Here is a 19,725-nt window from a genome sequence, read left to right on the forward strand (position 1 = left end):
TTTAAGTTCCCTCACTAAAATGTCCGGCAAAGCGGTGCCAGGCACAGCCGTCAAGAAAAAGCACCTTGGCCTCCTCTTTCCATCTCATAAAGCTTCATTAAACATGTACAACTGTGGAGCTGTCAATAACGTTTCAGCATGTGAGCTGTGAAGCCCTTCAGATAAGCCTTTGTTGTTGATCTTTCACCATCTGAAAGACAAGTTATAACGCAGAGTAAACACCTGGGCCGTGTAAGTTTAGGCTCAGAAATAAAGTCCACACTTTCCTGTGATAGTTGTCTATGTTGCTGCCACTAATTGCTTCTTTCAGCAGTTGTGGACAGGTCTCCTGTTGCCGTGGGCTAATTTACACAAGCACTGACAGTTCGGACAACCCTCGCTTCTTGTCTGCCTGGCTATTCCTGACCATTTATCATTATAGATTATGTGTTTTTACAACTGGTGAGACCAAAGTCAACAGTCCACAAGATGCGGCAGCCACTTGAAATATCAATCATCTGCTCTATTTCCACCCCCCCTCTCCCTTCTGTGCCCGGTTAGCATTACAACTGGGTTTTAATAAGGCAACATGATTTGGTAAACAATTCTTAATTTATTTACTCGGGCAAGACTCCTTTGACTTCAGTGGGAGTTCTGCCAAGCTAGGGATTTTGGACCAGCGCCAATGAGAAAATGCCCATTTTACTGGCACGTACGATTTCCTATTGACTTGCCAAAAGAACCCTGGTTACCATCTTCACAACAGGCTTTGCTCCTTTCACCTGGAGAACAATCGAACCGATATTTCCTCTTCTTTCCAGGCTAAGGGCGTAAGGCAAAGAGGTCCAGTTACCACTGGCAGAGGTGTGGGAAAACCGATGCTTGCAGGTGCCACCCCTGTGGGCTCTGGGTTTCTCTTCCAAAAACCGCCATATAAGAACATTTTGCATTGCCACGTATGCTAAGACGTGTTATCGCATCTACTCTAATACGCTCTGCTGCAGACAATACCACCCGTGTTCACTCAATCTTTCGAGATAAAAAGAAGAATTCCACTGCGGATATCAGAAAGTTACCTGACAGTCTGACAGGAAAGTAATCCAACCAGAAAAATAAGTTGTTCTGTCATTGGCCCAACTGCTGAATTTCTTATTCTGTTAGCCCTCTAATTTACTTCAACGACTCCACAGAACTGGGTCCTGACTAACCAAATCAAAGCCCCCACTTAACTGAGTAAATGTCTCTGTTAATTTAAGGCTCTGGCCAGAAAATCAGAAGACAGCTAATAAACAGTTGCTGTATTTAAAGGAGTGATGATTTTAAGTCGACTGATTATAAACACACATTGCCAAATTACTCCCGTCTCTTCTCTTCAAGCCATAACCACTCCCCTTCTTATTCAACGTCTTCTCAACTCCTTCAGCCCGTCACCACAGACGAGGGGAGACAGCCTTCTCCTTTGAGATTCCCATCACTCACAAACCCTTTCTCTCGGTCTGGCAGTGACTGATGGTCTATTTTCCCAGCCTATGCGGAGAAGAAAAATCATTCTCTCCATACTGCCTACCCACTGTTCCCTCTGCTCTTGCAACCGCCATACCGCACCTTAAAAGGCATTTTGACGTACTGTTTACATAATGAACAACTTTATATGATGTTTTAAGAACAAAATAATTTATTTAAGGTACGGACATTAAAGACGTGGAAGAATTATTATGTCGTAAATTTAACTTCTGAAGATCAGAGGCTGTATTGGCACGTACCTCATGTTATGGAGAACGGGCTCCAACAGCAGAGGTTAGACTGAAGTAGTGCCAGAACAAGTATGCAAACGCTGGGAAGGAGGCATGGCAAAGCCAATGCAAAGCTACCTACAACATACCAGCCAGCAGGGCCGCACGTTGTACCCTACTTTATTATTCTTCTAAAAGCTAGAACAGTGATAATCGGCGTCTGTCTGGAAATTTAGAAGAGGCACAAGTTAAGTTGAAGGAAAAGGAGCACATTTGTTTATTTAGAAGTCTAAGCAATCATAATAAACATATCCTCAAATAATCAGCTCCTGTGTAATTACTCATTTGGAAGCACAGTTATTAGGTAGGTAAATTCCCTCTTTTTTGAAAATGCAGGTCAAATATTTATCTCTGAGATATATTAAATGCAACACAAGATTGCGCTAAGGGTGTATATTAGACTGCAACATTTACAAAATTGAAGTGTTTAGACCTTTCAGACCTTTTTTAAAGCCTTGACCTTGGAAACAAATAAGGACAGTGTTATTTTAATGTGCATTCAAATTTTAACAACACAGTCACACAGCTCTAGTGGAATCCACATTGAGTTTCCACTGTAGATTGCTCATCATTTCATTATGGTTCATTATGCTGATAACTGTCAGAAAGCATTAGACGCAGGAGCCTTGAGTAATAGCACTGAAATGGTAATTTAAAAACAATATACTTTCTGGAGGAAATACAGCAGTGCACTAAATTCAATTAGAAGAGGCGAATGTAAAGACAAGTAAGCGACGTTTGCTGTTTGAAGTCAGGCTCTTCGATTTCTTGATAACCTAAACTGGAGAAAGCCCTTTTAAAGCAGGCACTTTTCTCTTGCATCTCACTAAATTTGCTCTCATTATCTCTAAGCTTCTCTGGTATAAACTGTCTTAAATGCAACCGTTTTAGAAATATTTCAGGCCACACCAAAATATCAATCAATCAGTCGCTGTTTGGGTGGCACAACGGACTAAATTATTCAGGGTCATTTACGGAGACAGATTTCAAGCTGGACAGTCCATGCTGGTAATCTCTCTTTTGTAAAGGGCTCCCAATTAAAAATCATTAATAATCTGAATCGAACAGACAACATAAACAATACAAAACCGTTACGTATTCACTCATAATGTGAGCATTGTTTGTTAAGAAACAGTTAGAGGACCCGACTCATTACCGGTGGGGACGCAGGACCAATGCCCATTAACTTGGGTGGGAACTGCACCTGCCTGCGCCAGGCTGCAATTCATAGAGTACCTCCTTACGGAGAAGGAAATTCAGGGATGAGGACCATGATCGAGACTGATTGTTTTCCAGCCTCATGGATTTGTGTGTTGCTAAGGCAATTTATGCTCCATTAGATTGCTAACCTTATGAAAGACCCATCCTCTCAGCAAGTACTGAAATATAATGAAGCTCTGAATAGTTGCCTTAACATTATTTTTGCGACGCTTCCAAAAGGGAAAGGCGTCCGTGTTTTCCACAGTTTGCGCTCAAGTGTACTACAGGTCAATCATACCATCTCCATGCCCAAGCACACAGTTGACAAGCCCACTGTGCTTCGGAGTTGAAAGTCTAAACTCCTGAGTCAGGTCAAAGCGGCAGATCCAGGGCGGCTCTGCTCCTCAGTGGTGACAGACACGTTGATGATTACCCCCATGAGGCAAGCTTGAGGGAAAAGATGCATCAGTAAACACATGTATGTCAGGGTGTCTACGCCTGGCCTTCCGACACAGCCCACTCCACCGTCTCCTATGCTCACGTCCCTCCATGTTCTGCTCTTACTTGTACGAGATTTAAGCCAGACATAACTACTCACTCTAGCAGAGCTAAAGTAGAGCAGAATACTAAAACTAGAGTTTTGAGTTATCTGTTTAGATTGGATGCCTGGCTTACCTGAAGGGTAGGCACAGGTTTTACAACTCAACAACAGATGGAGACGTCAGAGAGTGGCGTTATGGAATGAGAAAACTCTGGAGCACCTCTGCTGACCAGCGCATCAGGAAGGAGGTGTCGCTTTTATTACTTACCATGGGAATTGCGAGAAAGGAAAAGGAAGGGGAATTCTCCAATTCCCTTTCATCCACTAGCACAATCAGGCTAATGGAAAGTCATAACAGTCTTCCTCCCCCAACCCAGAAGGCGAGATAAGTGACGAGGCCAGCCAGTTTATTACTAAAGGAAATCAATAGCCAAGGGTCAAAGCTTTACAAAAACACATCCTAAGAATGCTGAAGTTCTTCATCTTAAAAAGTGTTTAGAAATAATAAAGAAAGGATCAATCCACAGTCCATTCCAGGTGTTCTCTCCAAATCACCGAATGTTACTTTTATTCACCTGGTCTAATAGTTCTCCAAGTGAACAGAAACCTGATTTTACAAGCCAGTGGAGCAGAGTCTATCTTTTTGCTAGAAGAATGGATCTCAGATACTGTGTTTTATTTCTTCATTAGTGTGCCGTCACACTGAGTGATTACTAAATGCAGGGCTGAATGAGAATACCGGGGTTAAAGAGAGCATAATGAACAAAGAAGGTGCCTGATTATTATGGCTGTCAGCACAAGGGAATTGGGTTTGTCACCTGGTTTAACCAACTGGTAAGAACTGATTAGAGTCTGAATCCGTCTGAAGGAACCTTTGATGTTTACGCTCCCTTCTGTCTCCACATCTTGTCAGGAAAGGCAGACAAACGGGGAGCTTCTTCCAGAGGGGCTTCCTTCAGCAGAAGCCCTTGAAATGTTTTCTGTCACTTGCCTCAAGCGCGTGGGCAGAAGGCAACTCGGCCCAGGGAGCATGGCAAACGAACGGCCGCCCAAGGAGCCCCTTGCACCCCACGCCTTGCGCAACGCAGAGGTGCACCACGCACGCAGGGCTGCATTTTGTGCCTGTGCAGGTATCACCATCGTAGCAATGTTCAACCACTGCTAAGGCAGACCTCAAAGAGGGGATATTAGCGAGCACAGCAGCGGGTGGGGAGGCAAAGCTGCCCCACAAGCCAGCTCAGAAATAACATCTGTGTCTTCCTTCACCTCGGATCACAGAAAAAGAAGCCCTTAAGCTATGGGAAAATTCAAAGCTATGAAATGGGACCTCCAGAGACAGGCCTATTTTCCAAGACCAGGTGTCCGTGGGATTGTGGTGTTGGCTTGCCTCTGCATGCCGACTCCTCCTAGACTGCTGCAGAGATGAAGACTGAGGCCAGCACCATGGCCCTTGCCTTCTCTTCTTCCCTCCTCGTATCTTCAGGATAAAAGACCAAGATCAAGGACTTCAACTTTGACTGACCTCCAAAGACAGGAACGGGGAAGGGTGCCAGAAGTAGGTCCAAGACTTGACAAAAAAGGGCTAAGCTTGCAGGGGTACATTTTGCAATACAAGCAAACATACATATCATTTGCTCACAATTCCCCCATCTGGAAGTGTTTTGCTGTCTCCTCATACTTCCCTCACTGCACACGCCTATTTAAATTCAACCAGTTGATTACTAATTTGATTTCAATTTGGTCAGGATATCACTCACTAGGACCAGAAGAAAATTTTGCTGGTATAATGTTATTTAGGGTGTACCTTCCAAACAATAGTTTTATTGTTGCAAAAAGACATTTTTCCTTTCAAAATGGTCAAGCTTTATATCTCCTAGTGTAAATTATATTATAAAAAGCATGTTCCTACCCACTTCAGCAAGGTTTCACAATACAGTTAGACCTCCATCCCCAGTCAACATTTGGCAAGGGATATACAGACCTCTCTGCTTTCCTACTAAGCGAAAGCAGCTGCTCCTGGCTATGCCCAGACCTGCTTAACCACCACCCAGCAAAACTCACAGCTGAAAAGGAGGAGATCACTGAAGAAGAGCTGGAATCAAGGGGGTGTGGGGAAGGGATGAATGCTGGCTTAGTTATGGACATACTTTGTTTCTGCCTTGTAAGGGAGAAATTAAGATTTAAATAAATGTGAGTCATCTCTCCAAAATGAATTTGGAATATATTAAAATGTTACAAAAGAAATATCTTAGCCTTCCCTCACTCACAGACACACACACACTCCCTACATAAATATACAGCTGAACTCCAAAAATCTGGAAGCATTTCCAACAGCTTTCAGGGAAAGCCACACATGGATATCCCCTGGTAAAATACAGCCCTTTCACTTACTGTTTCAAACTTCTCTGCTCCTATAGAAGTGAAAACCGAAGAACTAGATGATCACAATTTAACACCAGGGCATGCCTGGAATCCCAGGTCTTCGGCCGCGTGAGCCGTTAACCAACACATAGGACAAGGAGTTGTTTCCCGTGGTTGTGCTCAGTGCACTACGCCTCTTGTTCTCCCTGCTGAAGGCGTTTTGGTGGAACTAAAGCAAATTCTATTTGCTGTACATGATGTATTTATCTACAAAGGATAAAATAAACCATACTTTGGGTGTTTGTTTCATTAAGGTTTAAGATTTATTATTACCACCCCTTTCAGAGGAACATTTTTATGTTCCTAAGGGTCACCAGCTATATTTTGAGCAAATTAGATATATAATGAGATTATGAATATTACCTATTTACCCTAGCTCATACAATTTTGAGAAAAGCTTTCACAATCTCTACACATATCAATATTTAAAGAGATGAAAGGTGATGCGATCTACTGGAGACAGGTCCTCAGACTGGAACTTAGACCTGTATTTTATTTCCAACTCTGTTATTGAGGTGTGCGAGTCACTCCTCTTCTGTGGCTTTGTCGTCTCCTGATTTATTTAGACTGTAAGCTCTAAGGGTCAGTGCAACCATGTCACTGTTAGGAATTCAGGGCTGAGAACTAACGCTTCCTCTCCCAGAAGCGTGATCCAAAATGCAGACTGCATCTGCAAAGGGCTGTAAGAGCTACTGAATCCTGCTCTCAGAAGCAGGACACTTCTTTGAGACGCGGATCTCCAGGCAATATTTTCTACTTACAGAGTGAAAGAAAGACAGGAGAAGAAATGGATGATGAAAGGGAAGAGACGGTTCAAAGACCAACTTACGAGTGCAGGGCATGGAGGCAGCATCATTTTCAGCTCGGAAAAAGCCCCGATCGCAGGTGCAGGAGGTAGAGCCTTCCCAGATGGAGTAGCTGTGAGGCGGGCATTTGGCACAAGCAACATCTGTCGAGAGAGCCTTGTAGTATCCGATTTTGCAAGCTAGATGGAGGAACAGGAAGGGAGAGTGTTACTTGCCCAGGCTGCGATCATAAATTGCTGGCTTACTTATTCAAAATCAAGGCAGGAGACATTTCAAAGAGATCTAATAATGATGTCCTCTTAGCCCCAGGTGAAGAATTAACAATCATCATACTCTTAATGAGTAAGTAATCCTATGTCAGGGGATACTGATTTCTAATTCCAACAAGAGCCATTTTAAAAGCTGGCTTGGAGATGGTAAAAAAAAAAAATTATACTCTTCTATTGACACTGCCAGGAAATCAGCTGCCTCTTTGTGCTTACTGTGGAGTTGCATGTTGCTTAACCCATGTCCACCTGCATTCACACACACAGAGCACGACAAAAGGGGTGCAATTGGTTTATTCTATGACCACTTAAGGAATGGCAGCTGACAGTCAGACTCTGCCAATTTTTAAGAGGGAGTGGGACAGGAACCCACTGGGATTGGCAGCGAGGTCCTCAGCCTAACATGCCTGGAAATGGCACGTCTCCCGCCTGGCAAGGCAGAATTCGTTTGGCTCTTTCTCCCCCAGGGAGGAAATCAGCTATGCTCTCCCCTCCTCGAAGCCAGGGCGTAGCAGTAACTGCACCACTGCCACCAGGTCCCACGTGCAGTTGGCAAGCTTTCGGTGCCATCATCTTCATAAATGCAATGGCTACTTTTACATCACTTGGAAAAAACTCATTGGCATCGTTCATAACACATTTTAATAGTGGCTAACAAGTATGTCATCCTAGAAATTTCTACCTTGGCTAGAGATAAAAGCCCACCAGCACCACTGCCTTTCAGCGCTACAGAGAACAGAGAAAATACCCAGGCAGGCAAACGTGTAAAAAGGAAAGGCTGTTCCCAGTATTTACCACGCGACTCACTCTCACATCTCGTCACTTAACACCTACGCTACCTTTAGGGTTCCCCTGCTATGCGCCGGCTCCAGAACACGGGGTCCAGCCCTCCGCACAGCCGGGGCTGGCTCTGTCTGTTTTACCCTTCCCTTAGTCCCCCTCGTTCTTTCCCTCTTTCTCTCACGAAGCCCTCCAATGGGAAACGGAGAGGGATTTTAGTAACACATTTATAAAACAGCAAGTTACTTCATTCTTATTAACCAAAGCCATTTATGGAATTTCCTTAACGAGTCCTAACTTTACGACACGCCGTGCACCATCTGTAGGAGCGGCGGGCTTTCGCTCGCTGTGGCTGTCACTGGACCAGAGGACCTTATAAAAACACCCTGCTCAAGTGACTAAGATTTATGCTTCCAGAGTTTACATGCATCACGTTGTTAGATAAGGTTCAACTTGCAAGGTTGCAAGGTGCTTTTTGGCCATGCTTCCAACGGCCTTGGGGTTTCGATTAAAATCGGAAACCACAGCTTTGGCAGGAAGAACCACGGGGGTCAAACCCAGCCTCCCCACATCAGAGACGATTAGTCCCCGAGCACAAATACAAACCCCCTGGGGACGGCCTATCAGCCAGGCGGTCGCAGTACACAAGGCAACTCGTGTAAAACAGCTTATTCTGCTTGTGATGTGAATTGCCCAGGGAAAAAAAAAAAAAAAAACAAAAAAAACCCACGCCACAAAACACATGGAAAATTACCTTTCATTTTTTGATGTGATTTGCAATATCTGGTGAGTGAGTTGTACTATCGCTACGTGTCCTCTTGTGCCTGGTTTAACAACAGCAGCAGTCAAGTGGCAGATTCTGATCTGAGATACTATCCCCGGTTTTCACTGTCACAGCTCAGATCAGAAATACGCCCGAGCCTGCGTATGACCAGGACAGACACTGACAGGAGGAATCTTGCTGCCATATGTAAAGATAAGGCATGGAAAAACAGAATACAAGAGGAGACCAGGGTGCTGCTCTTACCCACAGAATCCTCTCTATTATTCAAGGTTGTTAAAATAAAACATGTAAACTCTAACATTACGGTTAATATGAACATCATAGTTCACAGAAATTATTAAATGAAGAGCTGTCTTTTGCATCTCCCTAGTATTAAAATACTTAAAAGATAAACGATCTAGCACACGGCTGAAGATCCTGCTCGGGCTGTAACTTGCTGTTGGAAAGGCAGGAAAATGTCACAGGTAAAGATTTTTGTGACCATTCTTCCTCCTCGCTGTCTTTTCAGACTCAGTGGTTTAAAAGGGAATAGATGGACAGAGTGAGTACTGCAAGGTCAACAGTCTGCAATTCAAGGATCCCCCCCACCCCATTTCACACACTGTATTTTGTTTTCTACTATATTAAGCCAAGATCATCAATATTTCAAGACCTGAAGAAAGCTCTCCAAACGCAGTGGCTGCTCCTAAAGCACACGCAGCCATTTTGCTTCAAAACTCACCTACTCCTGAACAGTTAGTTTTCTTCATTTTAGCGTGCTCAGAGATTCACCGCGTTTCAGCACGTGGCATAAAAGGACGTTAGAGAATGCGCTGCATTAAACCGCTAGTTCTTTGCCCCTAAGAGCTCCATGGTACTGTCACTTAAAAACTCGAATCTAATCCTGTAAAAGCTGTTCCTAGCATGAAGTACTGCTGACACACCTATTACAACCAGCGCCTGTTAAGGCTACGGATGGGCTTTTTTTGAAGGTTAATGATTTAGTAGGCAAACAAGAAGCCTGTACAAAACCTGTTCCCTGAAAGTCTTTATTGCTTGCTCATGACAAATCTTCATGCGGCTGCTTTTCTAGGATTTGCTCAGTGAGACCCGGCATGAATGGCGTTCTTACACAGCTTTCGAAAGGTACCATTGTAAAAAGATTAGTTCACATGTGCAATGCAAACTTTGAATTCAATTCCTTAGCTTTGCCTTAATTAGTTCTTTCTGATAGTTTTGGTTTGTTTTTTGCGTTTTTTTTTAAAGAGAAAAATCTTTTCTCGCAAGTAGATCACCCACAAACATAACGAGGTTACAATCATCTGCACTGGATCCAAGGAAAATTCTCAAACAAAAATATTTTCAGTACGAAAAAGCTCTTTTTTTTCTCAGAACCAATTACAGCGATTTTAAATGGACATCAGCTTGAAACAATTATGTTGATAACTCTGTGTTCCTATGTTAAAATCTTTTTAATTTATATTTCTCTTCAAGTGAGACAGGATTTGTCAAACATTGCTGGTCATCATTATATCTTTTTTTAAAGTTTACCAGAGTGATACACGTTAAAAACTGCAAAAACTGCTCCGAAGAATTGTGGAACTTCAGTCAAGTCTGGATGTAAATTTTCTCAAGCTGTTTTTCAAACTCCATTTTCTCATTAAAACCTGATTTTCAGACTCTTATGGCTTTCTCCAAAAAAAAAAAAAAAAAAAAAAAAAGAATACATGTGTGGGCTGGGAAGTCTGCTTGCTTGGTCTCTCCAAATGCTGAATCTTCTATCAGAAAATTTCAGCCAGCAATTTCAGAATTTAAAAACTCAATTTATAGTGGACAGGGTTCTAGTCACATTCTTTTTAGACACAGCTACAACAATATATGTATTAAATCATTTTTAACTGTTTTTAAATAAGCTATGCTTTTTTCTGATTTGGGAGGGGAATCTTTAACAAAATTACTTTTGCAAATTTAAAATTGTTAAAAAAAATCCCTCAGTGCTTGCTCTTAAATTGTTCCTTTGTCCTTGTTGAAATGGCAATGAATCTTTCCATCATAGCTTTGAAAAGGCTTGACATGCTTAATAGTTGTTCTTTTTTTAAAAAAATGAAATAAGAAGAGCGCAATGTCTTGCAAAGGCTTGGATAAAGAAACTGTCCCAATCTCTTTGTTGACAAGTTCCTAAATCATTAAAAATGCAGTGCGTATCTTAAAAAAAGTCTCGGGGAGCTGCAGTTCGAGGCTTTGGCAGCGCCACGGAGGCAGCGCTCTGCTCTTCACCCACAAGAAGGCCAAGCGGGACTCTGAACCGGGGAGCGGAGAGGCCCCGGAGCCAGGTGGAGCTGGCTGAGCTGCGAGCAGAAGACGGGACGGGGAAGGTCCAAGCGAGCCAGCCCTGAGCCGAGAGCCGCCGGGCAGGAGCTCCTGCAGCAACCGCGGACCCGCGCCAGAAGAAACGGTTTCCACCTGCTGCCTCGGCCTCTGCTGAAGGGGCACGGGAACGCTGGACTGCGGAGCCACCACCCTATAGATCACTATGCTGAAGGCTGCAACCTCCAGATGAGTTCTGCAAGGAAAACAGGCTCCGAACACAAACCACGCTCCCGCTGGACCCCTCCTTCCCAAAAGGGACCAGCGCACCACTAAGAACATTAATTATCACAGGCAAGTAAATAATACCGCAAAAAAACTGTGGGTTAGCTGAAATTTCAGAAACGATGCGTTTAATACCTTCCATTTTTTGAAGCAGAAAAGTGTATCAGCTACATAGTCATGAAAATTTCAAAATTCCTTGAGATGCAATTTGGAATCAAATCTCCCTCCACACACAACAGAAGAGGGGAAACTTTTTTTAAGTCAATGATTGTAGCCAACTTTAATGAAAACCCCTAAAATAATATTCTTGGTGAAATGAAGGACAAAGCAAATAATTTAAGAGAGGATATTTCAGTGTCAGGCTTATAAATTTTAGTGGGAAAAGAAATTTGTGTTTAAAGACTTGAAAAAATACTTTGATAGCATATTTCATATCTTTCATCACTGGTTACTTTTTCTACAGCTCTTCCCTGTCCGGAAATATTTTAAGCTCATGTTTTAACTGCACCCTTAGGAATCAAAAGTTACTTTTATTTTTCCCCTCTAATGTTGTTGTTATTCTTTAAGAGGATGGATTTTCTCTCTCGGATTGTAACAAAACCACATCTGCCACGTAAGTAGGCAGCATCTTCTCAGCTCTCTTTTACTGTTATTACCATTTCTGAACAGATTTTTGTGTGTTAATTATAGAACTCAATTGTTTGGATAGTCTCTTTTGATGAGCTTTCTGCCCCGCACCATGAACCCCTCCGTTATTGTACAGCTGTTTTACTTCCAAATGCTTATCAGGGTTTTCTAATTGTCAAGCTGTCCCAGCGACTAGTTCTTTTGACCTAAAAGTCAAAGAAAGGGAGTCACCCTTGTCTCCCCGACATGAATACCGCAGGAGTCCCAGTGGTCCCCCCTAATACCTACGAGACAATGCCTTTCCAGATCATTGCCACTACAAGCATAATTGGGTTTTGGGTGAAATGAGAAGATTTTAAATAGGATGAATTAATGAGTTTCTTGTAAAATTAAGTCGTTCTCCTGGTCCAATCTAATTACTCACTGTAATGCCCCTGAGGGTGATAAATAAAGATCCTTAGAAGCCCGGGGAAAAAAAAGAAAAAAAGGAAAAAAAAAGAAAAAGCTTTCTCTTGAGCCTTTCTTAAAAGTCAAGTTGTAGAATTTGATGCGATGTACCAAATGCTGTTTCCAAATAACGTCGGATTCCTTTGATGTTCACATTGTAAGTTCTTTGCCTCCTGTTAATAACGACTGTACGATTGCTACAAATTAAAACAAGTTCCCCATCTTTAACTCGTATCTCTGATGAGAAAACCACTACTTCTACACACTAAGCGTATATTTCTGTTGCATGAATGACACGAGGAAACACAAACACAATCCCACCAGGGAAAGAGCCTGGACTGTTTGACTTCAGAGCATTTTTACTCCATGACTGGGTGCAAACCTGGGAAGTTCAAAACAGAAATAAAGGGACCTTGGAGCACAAATGAACTACGATGCGAATCCAAACTCTGTTTAAGCCACTGGAACTGTGCATACAGGTACGCTCGCAGGCACGCACGCAGACCTCCTGCGCAAAGCCGCAGCATAAACTGAGTGGAGGAGCTTTTCACACAGCCAATCTGAACAACCTTAAAAAACCCCCACGTCTTTGGTTATTTTTTCCCCAGTGTAGCGACCTTGGCTACAAGTCTGCAGCTTGCGCTGTGGTTTGTTTTGTTTTGTTTTGTTTTAAATGCCGGGGACTGACCCGGCGATGACAGGAGAGCTGCAGCCCTGGCAGGAGCGGAGGAAAGCACAGCCGCCCCGGACTGCCCACAGGCACGCTCCTCTGCTGGGCTGTACCGGGCTTCCTCCGACGGTTCCTACAGTGGGGACCGGAGGTCTGGCAGCCAGCGGCTGCGGGTGATGTGACCCTGCTGCTGCTGCTGCTGCTCACCTCGCACCCACGTCCCTCCCAGAGCCGCCTGCAAGCAGAGTGGGGCCCCTCTCCCCCACTGCCCTGGACAAGCCCAGCCTGTGCACCAGGCGACTTCCACTCAGCTGCCAAGAGGCTCACCTTTCCCCGTCCCCCAGGCACCCAACGCGGTGAGAGGAGAGGGGCGGCAGGCACCCAGCCCCGGGAGAGCACAGGATCCCCCGGGGGCTGCCCAGAGATGAGGCCACCCCAGGCTGGGCTAGCACTGCCAGAGGTGGCAGCCACGCACGGGGCTGTTCCCTTCCAGCCCGCGCTGAGCGTGACCCTTGCAAGGCCCAAGTCCACAACCTCCAAGGGAGACCTTATCTGGCTGGATTTTTCCCAGTGAAACAATTCTAAACGTTAGAAGAGAGGCACCAGACATGCGGTCTCCAGCTGCACAGCACCACAGAGGCAACTCTCCACCAGCCACCTGCACCCGCCCGAGCACCTACAGCAGCCACTGCGGGAGGACTCAGCCATGCCGGACCAAATGATGGTGGCTCTTCTGCAGACGTCTCTTGCAGCCCTTTTGGCCGTCAGGAAAGGCTCAGCCGCAGACAGCGGGACAAGGAAGAGGAAGGCAGCATCCCAAGGCAGTGGCTCCACATAGTCACAGCAGTACTCAGAAACCTTTGGCAATCCAACAGTGTGCTGCCTGGTGTGCATCCACGGTGAGGTGATGATCACCTCATTGACAGGTGGCTAGACTTTTATTTTTATTTTTTTTGGTTCCTAGAAGACAAGAAATTCAACTGTCTGCTTCAGTTTCAGAAGTTAAAAGAAGTGAGGAGCAAGGAGCGAGAGAGATCTTTGGTGTGGAAATAAATCACGATCACCACCCAAGGTCTCTTCTTGAACCCTCAGGAGGGAAAGGGATGAGGCGCTCACTGCTACCTGCAAGGCACCGATTGCCACGGCCTGTCAAAGACGGCAGGGAGTGGCCGTACGCTGACATCAGTCAAATCCCCCTGCACCCTCGGACGTATCCCATCAGGTCCCACGGACTCCTATGTGTCCACTTCACTTAAGTGCCCCTTAACTCGGTCCTCTCCTGTAACACTTCGCTTCCACAGACTCTGCTAGACCCGGAAGGCCAGGCGGCCAACCTTAACAGTGAAAACCAAGGCAAAAAAGCCCTCAGTACCTCAGCCTTTTCCATGTCCTTGGTCGCTAGGTCTCCTGCCCCACTGAGCGGTGGGGACCGTATTTTCCTCAGCCTTCTTTCTGCAGCCTGCAGAAGCAGGTGTCCTTGGTGTCCTTCATATTCCTCACTAGGTCCAACTCCAGCCAAGCTTTGGCTTTCCTAACTCCTCCACCACATCCTCAGGCAATGGCTAGATTACACGGTCCTCCTGGGCGCTTCCCTCGTGCGTCTGAGCTGTGCCAGGGGCTCCCTGCCCATCCACCCCGGCCTTCTGCTACACCTGCTTTGCCTTCTGCAGCTGCAACGGGCTGTTTGTGTGCTTTCAGCAGCTTGTCCTTTACAACCCACCAGGTCGTGTGGGCTTCTTCACTGCCCTCCTGACAAGCAAATTCCTGACCAAGCCAAAATCTGCTCTCCTGAAGACCAGGGCTTTAATTTTTTTTTTAATATACATGAAGTCCAGTGAAATAAAACAGGAGAAATGAAGAAGTCGCTAGCTCAGCAAAGGGCACAAGCGCAACAGGACAGGACATCTGATACGGCAATCTGTTCAAGAGAGAGCTACAGGCACAAACAAAACCGCCAGGTGTACGATACAAGAACCAGAACGGCCTATTAATCCCAGCCAAGGAGGTCTTGTTCGCCCGGGTATCATTTTCTTGATACAGCCTTCAGAGTCAATTGCCAGACATTTTGCCCGTGCAGCCCTGCAGTTGGAGACCGCATACTGCGGGCACCGACCCACGGCACCGCTGGCGTCGTGACACTTCCAAATCCAATCCAGTTTGTATTTCTGGAGTGCCAGTCCTAAGCGGTATCAGTTCTCCTGGGTGTTACGCAGAGAAATGCTACGCCTGTCTTCCACAGAAACTTTTCAAACTAACTTTTATCTCACAGAAAAGAAATATAATTATGCTGATAACCCAATGATTTTAAAAGCTGAAACCTACTTTATCAGCCACCCTTTCCTAAGGAAACTAGACCGTCAAAAGCATAAAAGAAAAAAATTAAATACATATACAATTCATATCTAAATAAGTTCAATAGGCATATACATGGAAAAGCCCAAAAATTGAAAAATTAGCTTTTATTCTTAAAAACTGTTATGAATTATTCTGAACTTTGCTACATAGCTGATAGATCACAACTGCTAAAAAAAAACCCTCTCAAAAAATACACAAACTGGAAAATTTCATATTTCTATGAATTAATAATAGCAGCTTACATATGCAACACCCATCTTTGCTATAGCTGTGGTATTGGGGGGAAATAGTTGGGGGTAAGTTCGACATTTTCCACATCGTGATTGCTGCTGATCTTTGGTAGGGCCCTGATCTTGCGTTAGCACCGTCAACACCGCCTGCATAGCTGCTTCCAGCCCCGTGCTAGGAGGGTCAGCCGAAAAGTCTCATCAAGACATCGTAAAAGGAAAAACAGTCCCCGGACAGAATATTTGCTGCACTGGGTTTTTGTCTGAAATTCAAACAAAAATTAGAAGGCTAAAAAGTCAGGGTCTGGGTGAAACAATTCCTGACTGAAAAAACAAAACCAACCCCTTTCTCAGTGAGAAGTCAGCACTTTCCACAAGGAATGAAAATCCCAACCTGCTCTGCTCTCTACAGGAAGATATTTGCTAGGACCGGCAATCGCAAGTGAAGCGGCCGGCACTCCACCAGCGGGAAACGGAAAGGCTGTTTGTCCTTGCAATGTCTCCAGGAGGTGTCCCTTCCTTTCCAGGCAGCTGTAGGATCCAATTCAGCAGCGTTAAAAGCACGCGTAACTTCACGTTTAAGTGCTTTCATGAAGAGGGATGTGCTGCTGAACTGGGGACTCGGCACCTCAATGGTTTGCATTTTTATTTTTATTTTTTTTAAATATTTAAACAATAAACAGACGCCCTGGTATGATAAAGACCCCCTCTTCTCAGAAACAGCAATTGAGCGTCTGTGTCCTTTTTCGGTGCAGAGAGCACCAACGTTGCTAGCACACTTGTGCAAGTGCTAAGAGGATCTTTAAAATATTACTGAGTCAAGTGTTCGGATGTTCTCCATTTCAGAGTGCTCAAGCTGTCAGTGTGCTCCATCACAGACTTCATCTAACTTTGAAAGTTTAATCACCTTTATACAAGGTGTGAGATTTAAGAGATGACTCAACTAATCAGTTTCAAATAATTACTCAATCGGAAAAACAAGTTGATGGTTTCCCTTGAACAGAAGCAGCATGAGGAGAATCACAAAACTAACAGATTTTTAAGTAAACCTAAGAAGTTAAGGGTTTTTTTAAATAAAATAAAAACAAACATAGTGATTTTTGTTCTTTAAGCAACTAAATTTTACAGGAAGAAACAAAATGACTACTCAAGTTTTACAACATACTCCAGTGAAAGCTGATTAATTGGCCTAAATGTCCACATTAACAAGCCCTAATCCTCCTGCCAGGAGACCTGCTTACGAGCTTCTCTCCCCAGTCCTGTAAAAGCACTGATGGGAAGAGAGATCTGTATCTCAAAGCGCTGTCCAGCCAGCCTGGGATTCCCTCTCATCTCCTAAATCTTAACAGCTCTGTAGAAAGGCAATTAAACTTCCAAAGTTAGATGAAGTCTGTGATAGAGCACAGTAGCAGTTTGACATGGAAAGGCCTAACACGTAGCTCCGACGTTATTGCTTGAAATGTCTGTTTGCTCCTAACACGAGCATCAGCCGGCATCAGCTGAGGGTCTTGGACTTGGAAAAAGAGCGTACTCGTAAGGTATTAAAGAGCATCTAACATGTTATTTTCAGTTATTTTAAAAGCCCTTGTATTTTACACGTGCTAATGAGACATTGCAAGTTGGCTGAAATAATTATTACATTAATACCCTTTAACGAATTGTCTGCTGTCAAGAATTTGTGGATTGATCCTGCGCATAAATCCTTTAATGCTGTCTCCTTTGTGCAAGTGGAATTTCACTCCACAGCAGAACTCAGCGTAGCTGTAATGTTTTCTGCTACTGTTTGAACTTGTATGATGGAGCCACGTCATGCCAGCAAGCTAAAAACTACAGTGGTTTTCTGGGCTTTTTTTTATTCTTGGGTTAACTGTGAACAGCCCGGAACAGAGTTCAAGCTCATATCTCTGGAGCTATAGCAAGATGCCTTAATATGGTTTAATCATCACATCCTTGCTAAATGGCTGTATGACATTATTTTAAACAAAAAAAAAAAAAAAAAAAAAAAAAAAAAGCAAAGCTATTTTGGTCTCCCTGGAGAATTGCTTGACACAAAGGTTTTCGAAGATGCCTAAATATAGACAGTTCTGGTGAGATCCGGGTCTATGCAAGATAACAACTCTGCACTATTTTTGACCGTTTAACAAAGATGCTGGGAACACAATGGCTTCAAACAAACGCTGCTCTGGCTCTCCCCGGCACTACAGAAAACAGCCGGAGGTGCTTCTGAGAGACTCCCATCAACATCACTGTAAAAAACTATCAATCCTCTACTAAGTAGTACATCAATCAAAATAGTGGCGTGCAAATCATGATCCATTAAGTACTTCACACTTGATTACCCATGACATTTTAGAGAGGGTCATACATTGATGAGTTGCCTCTCTCTTCTTTGCCCTTTGCTATTTGGAGTGCATGACCACTTTTAGTTCATTACCAATGCAAAGTTTATCACCAAGCTTAATTTCAACATGAGGAAAACAGCAGCTCAGTTGTTTGTCCTTTTCTCCTTAAATTTGCTCAAGCTGTAGGTTTCTTTGTTCTACACGGATCACACCTTTTCAGAAGAGGTGTCGGACATGGGGCACGTGCAGGTACACCCTTGTTTAAGCATGGCATTTGCTACCAAAGACATTCTGAAAGTGGAAGAGGAAGACTCAAACCACCCAGGATTTCTATAGATACCTTTTTTTCCTGATTCTAGCCTAGATGCGAAAATCAGGCTGAAGATTTGCTCCTCATTGGGCTAACTCGCAAAACCCCAAACATGCAGGGAGGCATCTGGAAGCCATCCTTCTACACTTGTTCTCACTTGCAGCCTGATGCCTCACGACGAGGTGCGATCTCATGGCTACAGGAGAGACCGAGACAGTCACCCAGGTCTAATTCCTGGCTCTGTCAGGGGCTGAGGACAGCTTGCCTGACCTTCCTCTGGCATTCCCGGACACGGTGTGTATCACAGTATTAAGAGGAAAAATCATTCATTTCTTTCCCAGCTGGTCTGGCCTCACCTTCTGCTCAGTAACTTCCAGGTCATCTCCCTGCAGATCACGGGAGGTTCCCGGGCGTGGATAACCCTTTCTCACAGGAGTTAATGGCAAGAAAGAAGCAGGGAGCAGTGGAAGAGAAAGCACGGCTGTTCCTTTGGGCCCCCTAATTTGAAGGGTGTAACTACACAGACACCCAGAGCATAAACGTCAATATCCCTGTCTCAGTTTATACACTTACAAAGTGGCAATAAAATTCACAATAGATACATCTAAAAGCTGTTGTGAGGTTTAATTAAGCAATAAGTGCATATAGAGCACTTGGAGATCTCTAGATAACAAGGCGCCCATACAAGAGAGGAGGTGATTACTTCTGATGAAACAAAATCTCATGGCAACAACCTGGCATGCTCAGCAGGGAACATCCAGGGCTGTCTCAACTCTCCTTCTGCAGCCTCGGCAGAGGAAGCTTGCGGAGATTGTTTACCTGCTCTTCTGCATCACAGGCTTTGGCAGGATGTTCGAGAGGATGCAGAGAAATGCCTGCATGGGCTGAGCGCTCAGAGCTGTGAAATGCAGTCCCTATTTAAAAATCAAAGAGCTGGGAATCTGCTCCTGTCAACAAGCCTTTCAACAGAGAAGAATAATTTAGCAAGAATAGATGAAATCTCCCACCTTAGGGTGATCTGGGTGGCTGTGAGGAGAAATGCGTTTTGGCAGTTCCCACATTCTTTTGTCAAACTTCTGTTGTCTGGGAAAGAGTGGAGTGCCAGAAGCCCTTGCAGGTGAATACCTTGGCTGTTTCAAGCTCACTTGATTCAGAGCGATAGCATGTTTATCTAGATGTTTGGAAAGTTATTAATGAGAGCAGCAAATCCTTTCCATGTATAAATTACAAATCACCTTCAGCAATGCCATGTAAATTATCAAGTCAAGTGAGAACATGCTTATTTATCTGTGACAGTCTTTTATCACCAATAAATAAAAGCAAGAGAGGGAATTATCTGGGGAGAAGCGTATCGCTCGTAGCACTGAAGCACAATCTGTTAGGTCACGAACGGAAACACCGGAGCAGCAGAACCCCTGTTAAGTTGCATATCACGACATCCTGAAGGATGATGCCAGCAGTGGCACTGCGCCAAGCTAGAAGGAGTAGGAAAGCAGCACGTTTGCTGTCCAGGCTGCACTGCTGACCCTGTTGAGGTGCACTCAGAAGGGTTTCCACCACGCTGGTGCATCAGTGCTTGCTCTGCAGAGAGCAGATGTCTCCCCCG

The 19,725-nt window shown here is 44.3% G+C and overlaps 1 protein-coding gene across 3 annotated transcripts in view; it reads right to left on the reverse strand.

Annotated features, from left to right (window-relative positions):
• The window catches only part of EPHA4 (EPH receptor A4), a 110,642-nt gene that overhangs the window by 59,660 nt on the left and 31,257 nt on the right, over nt 1-19,725 (reverse strand). For all 3 annotated transcript variants that reach the window (XM_076340856.1, XM_076340855.1, XM_076340854.1), the window contains exon 4: nt 6,764-6,919. In XM_076340856.1, the coding sequence (XP_076196971.1) occupies nt 6,764-6,919 (156 nt within the window). The remainder of the gene's footprint in view (nt 1-6,763; nt 6,920-19,725) is intronic.

This window comes from Aptenodytes patagonicus, chromosome 6 (assembly GCF_965638725.1).
Source record: "Aptenodytes patagonicus chromosome 6, bAptPat1.pri.cur, whole genome shotgun sequence".
Taxonomy (NCBI): domain Eukaryota; kingdom Metazoa; phylum Chordata; class Aves; order Sphenisciformes; family Spheniscidae; genus Aptenodytes; species Aptenodytes patagonicus.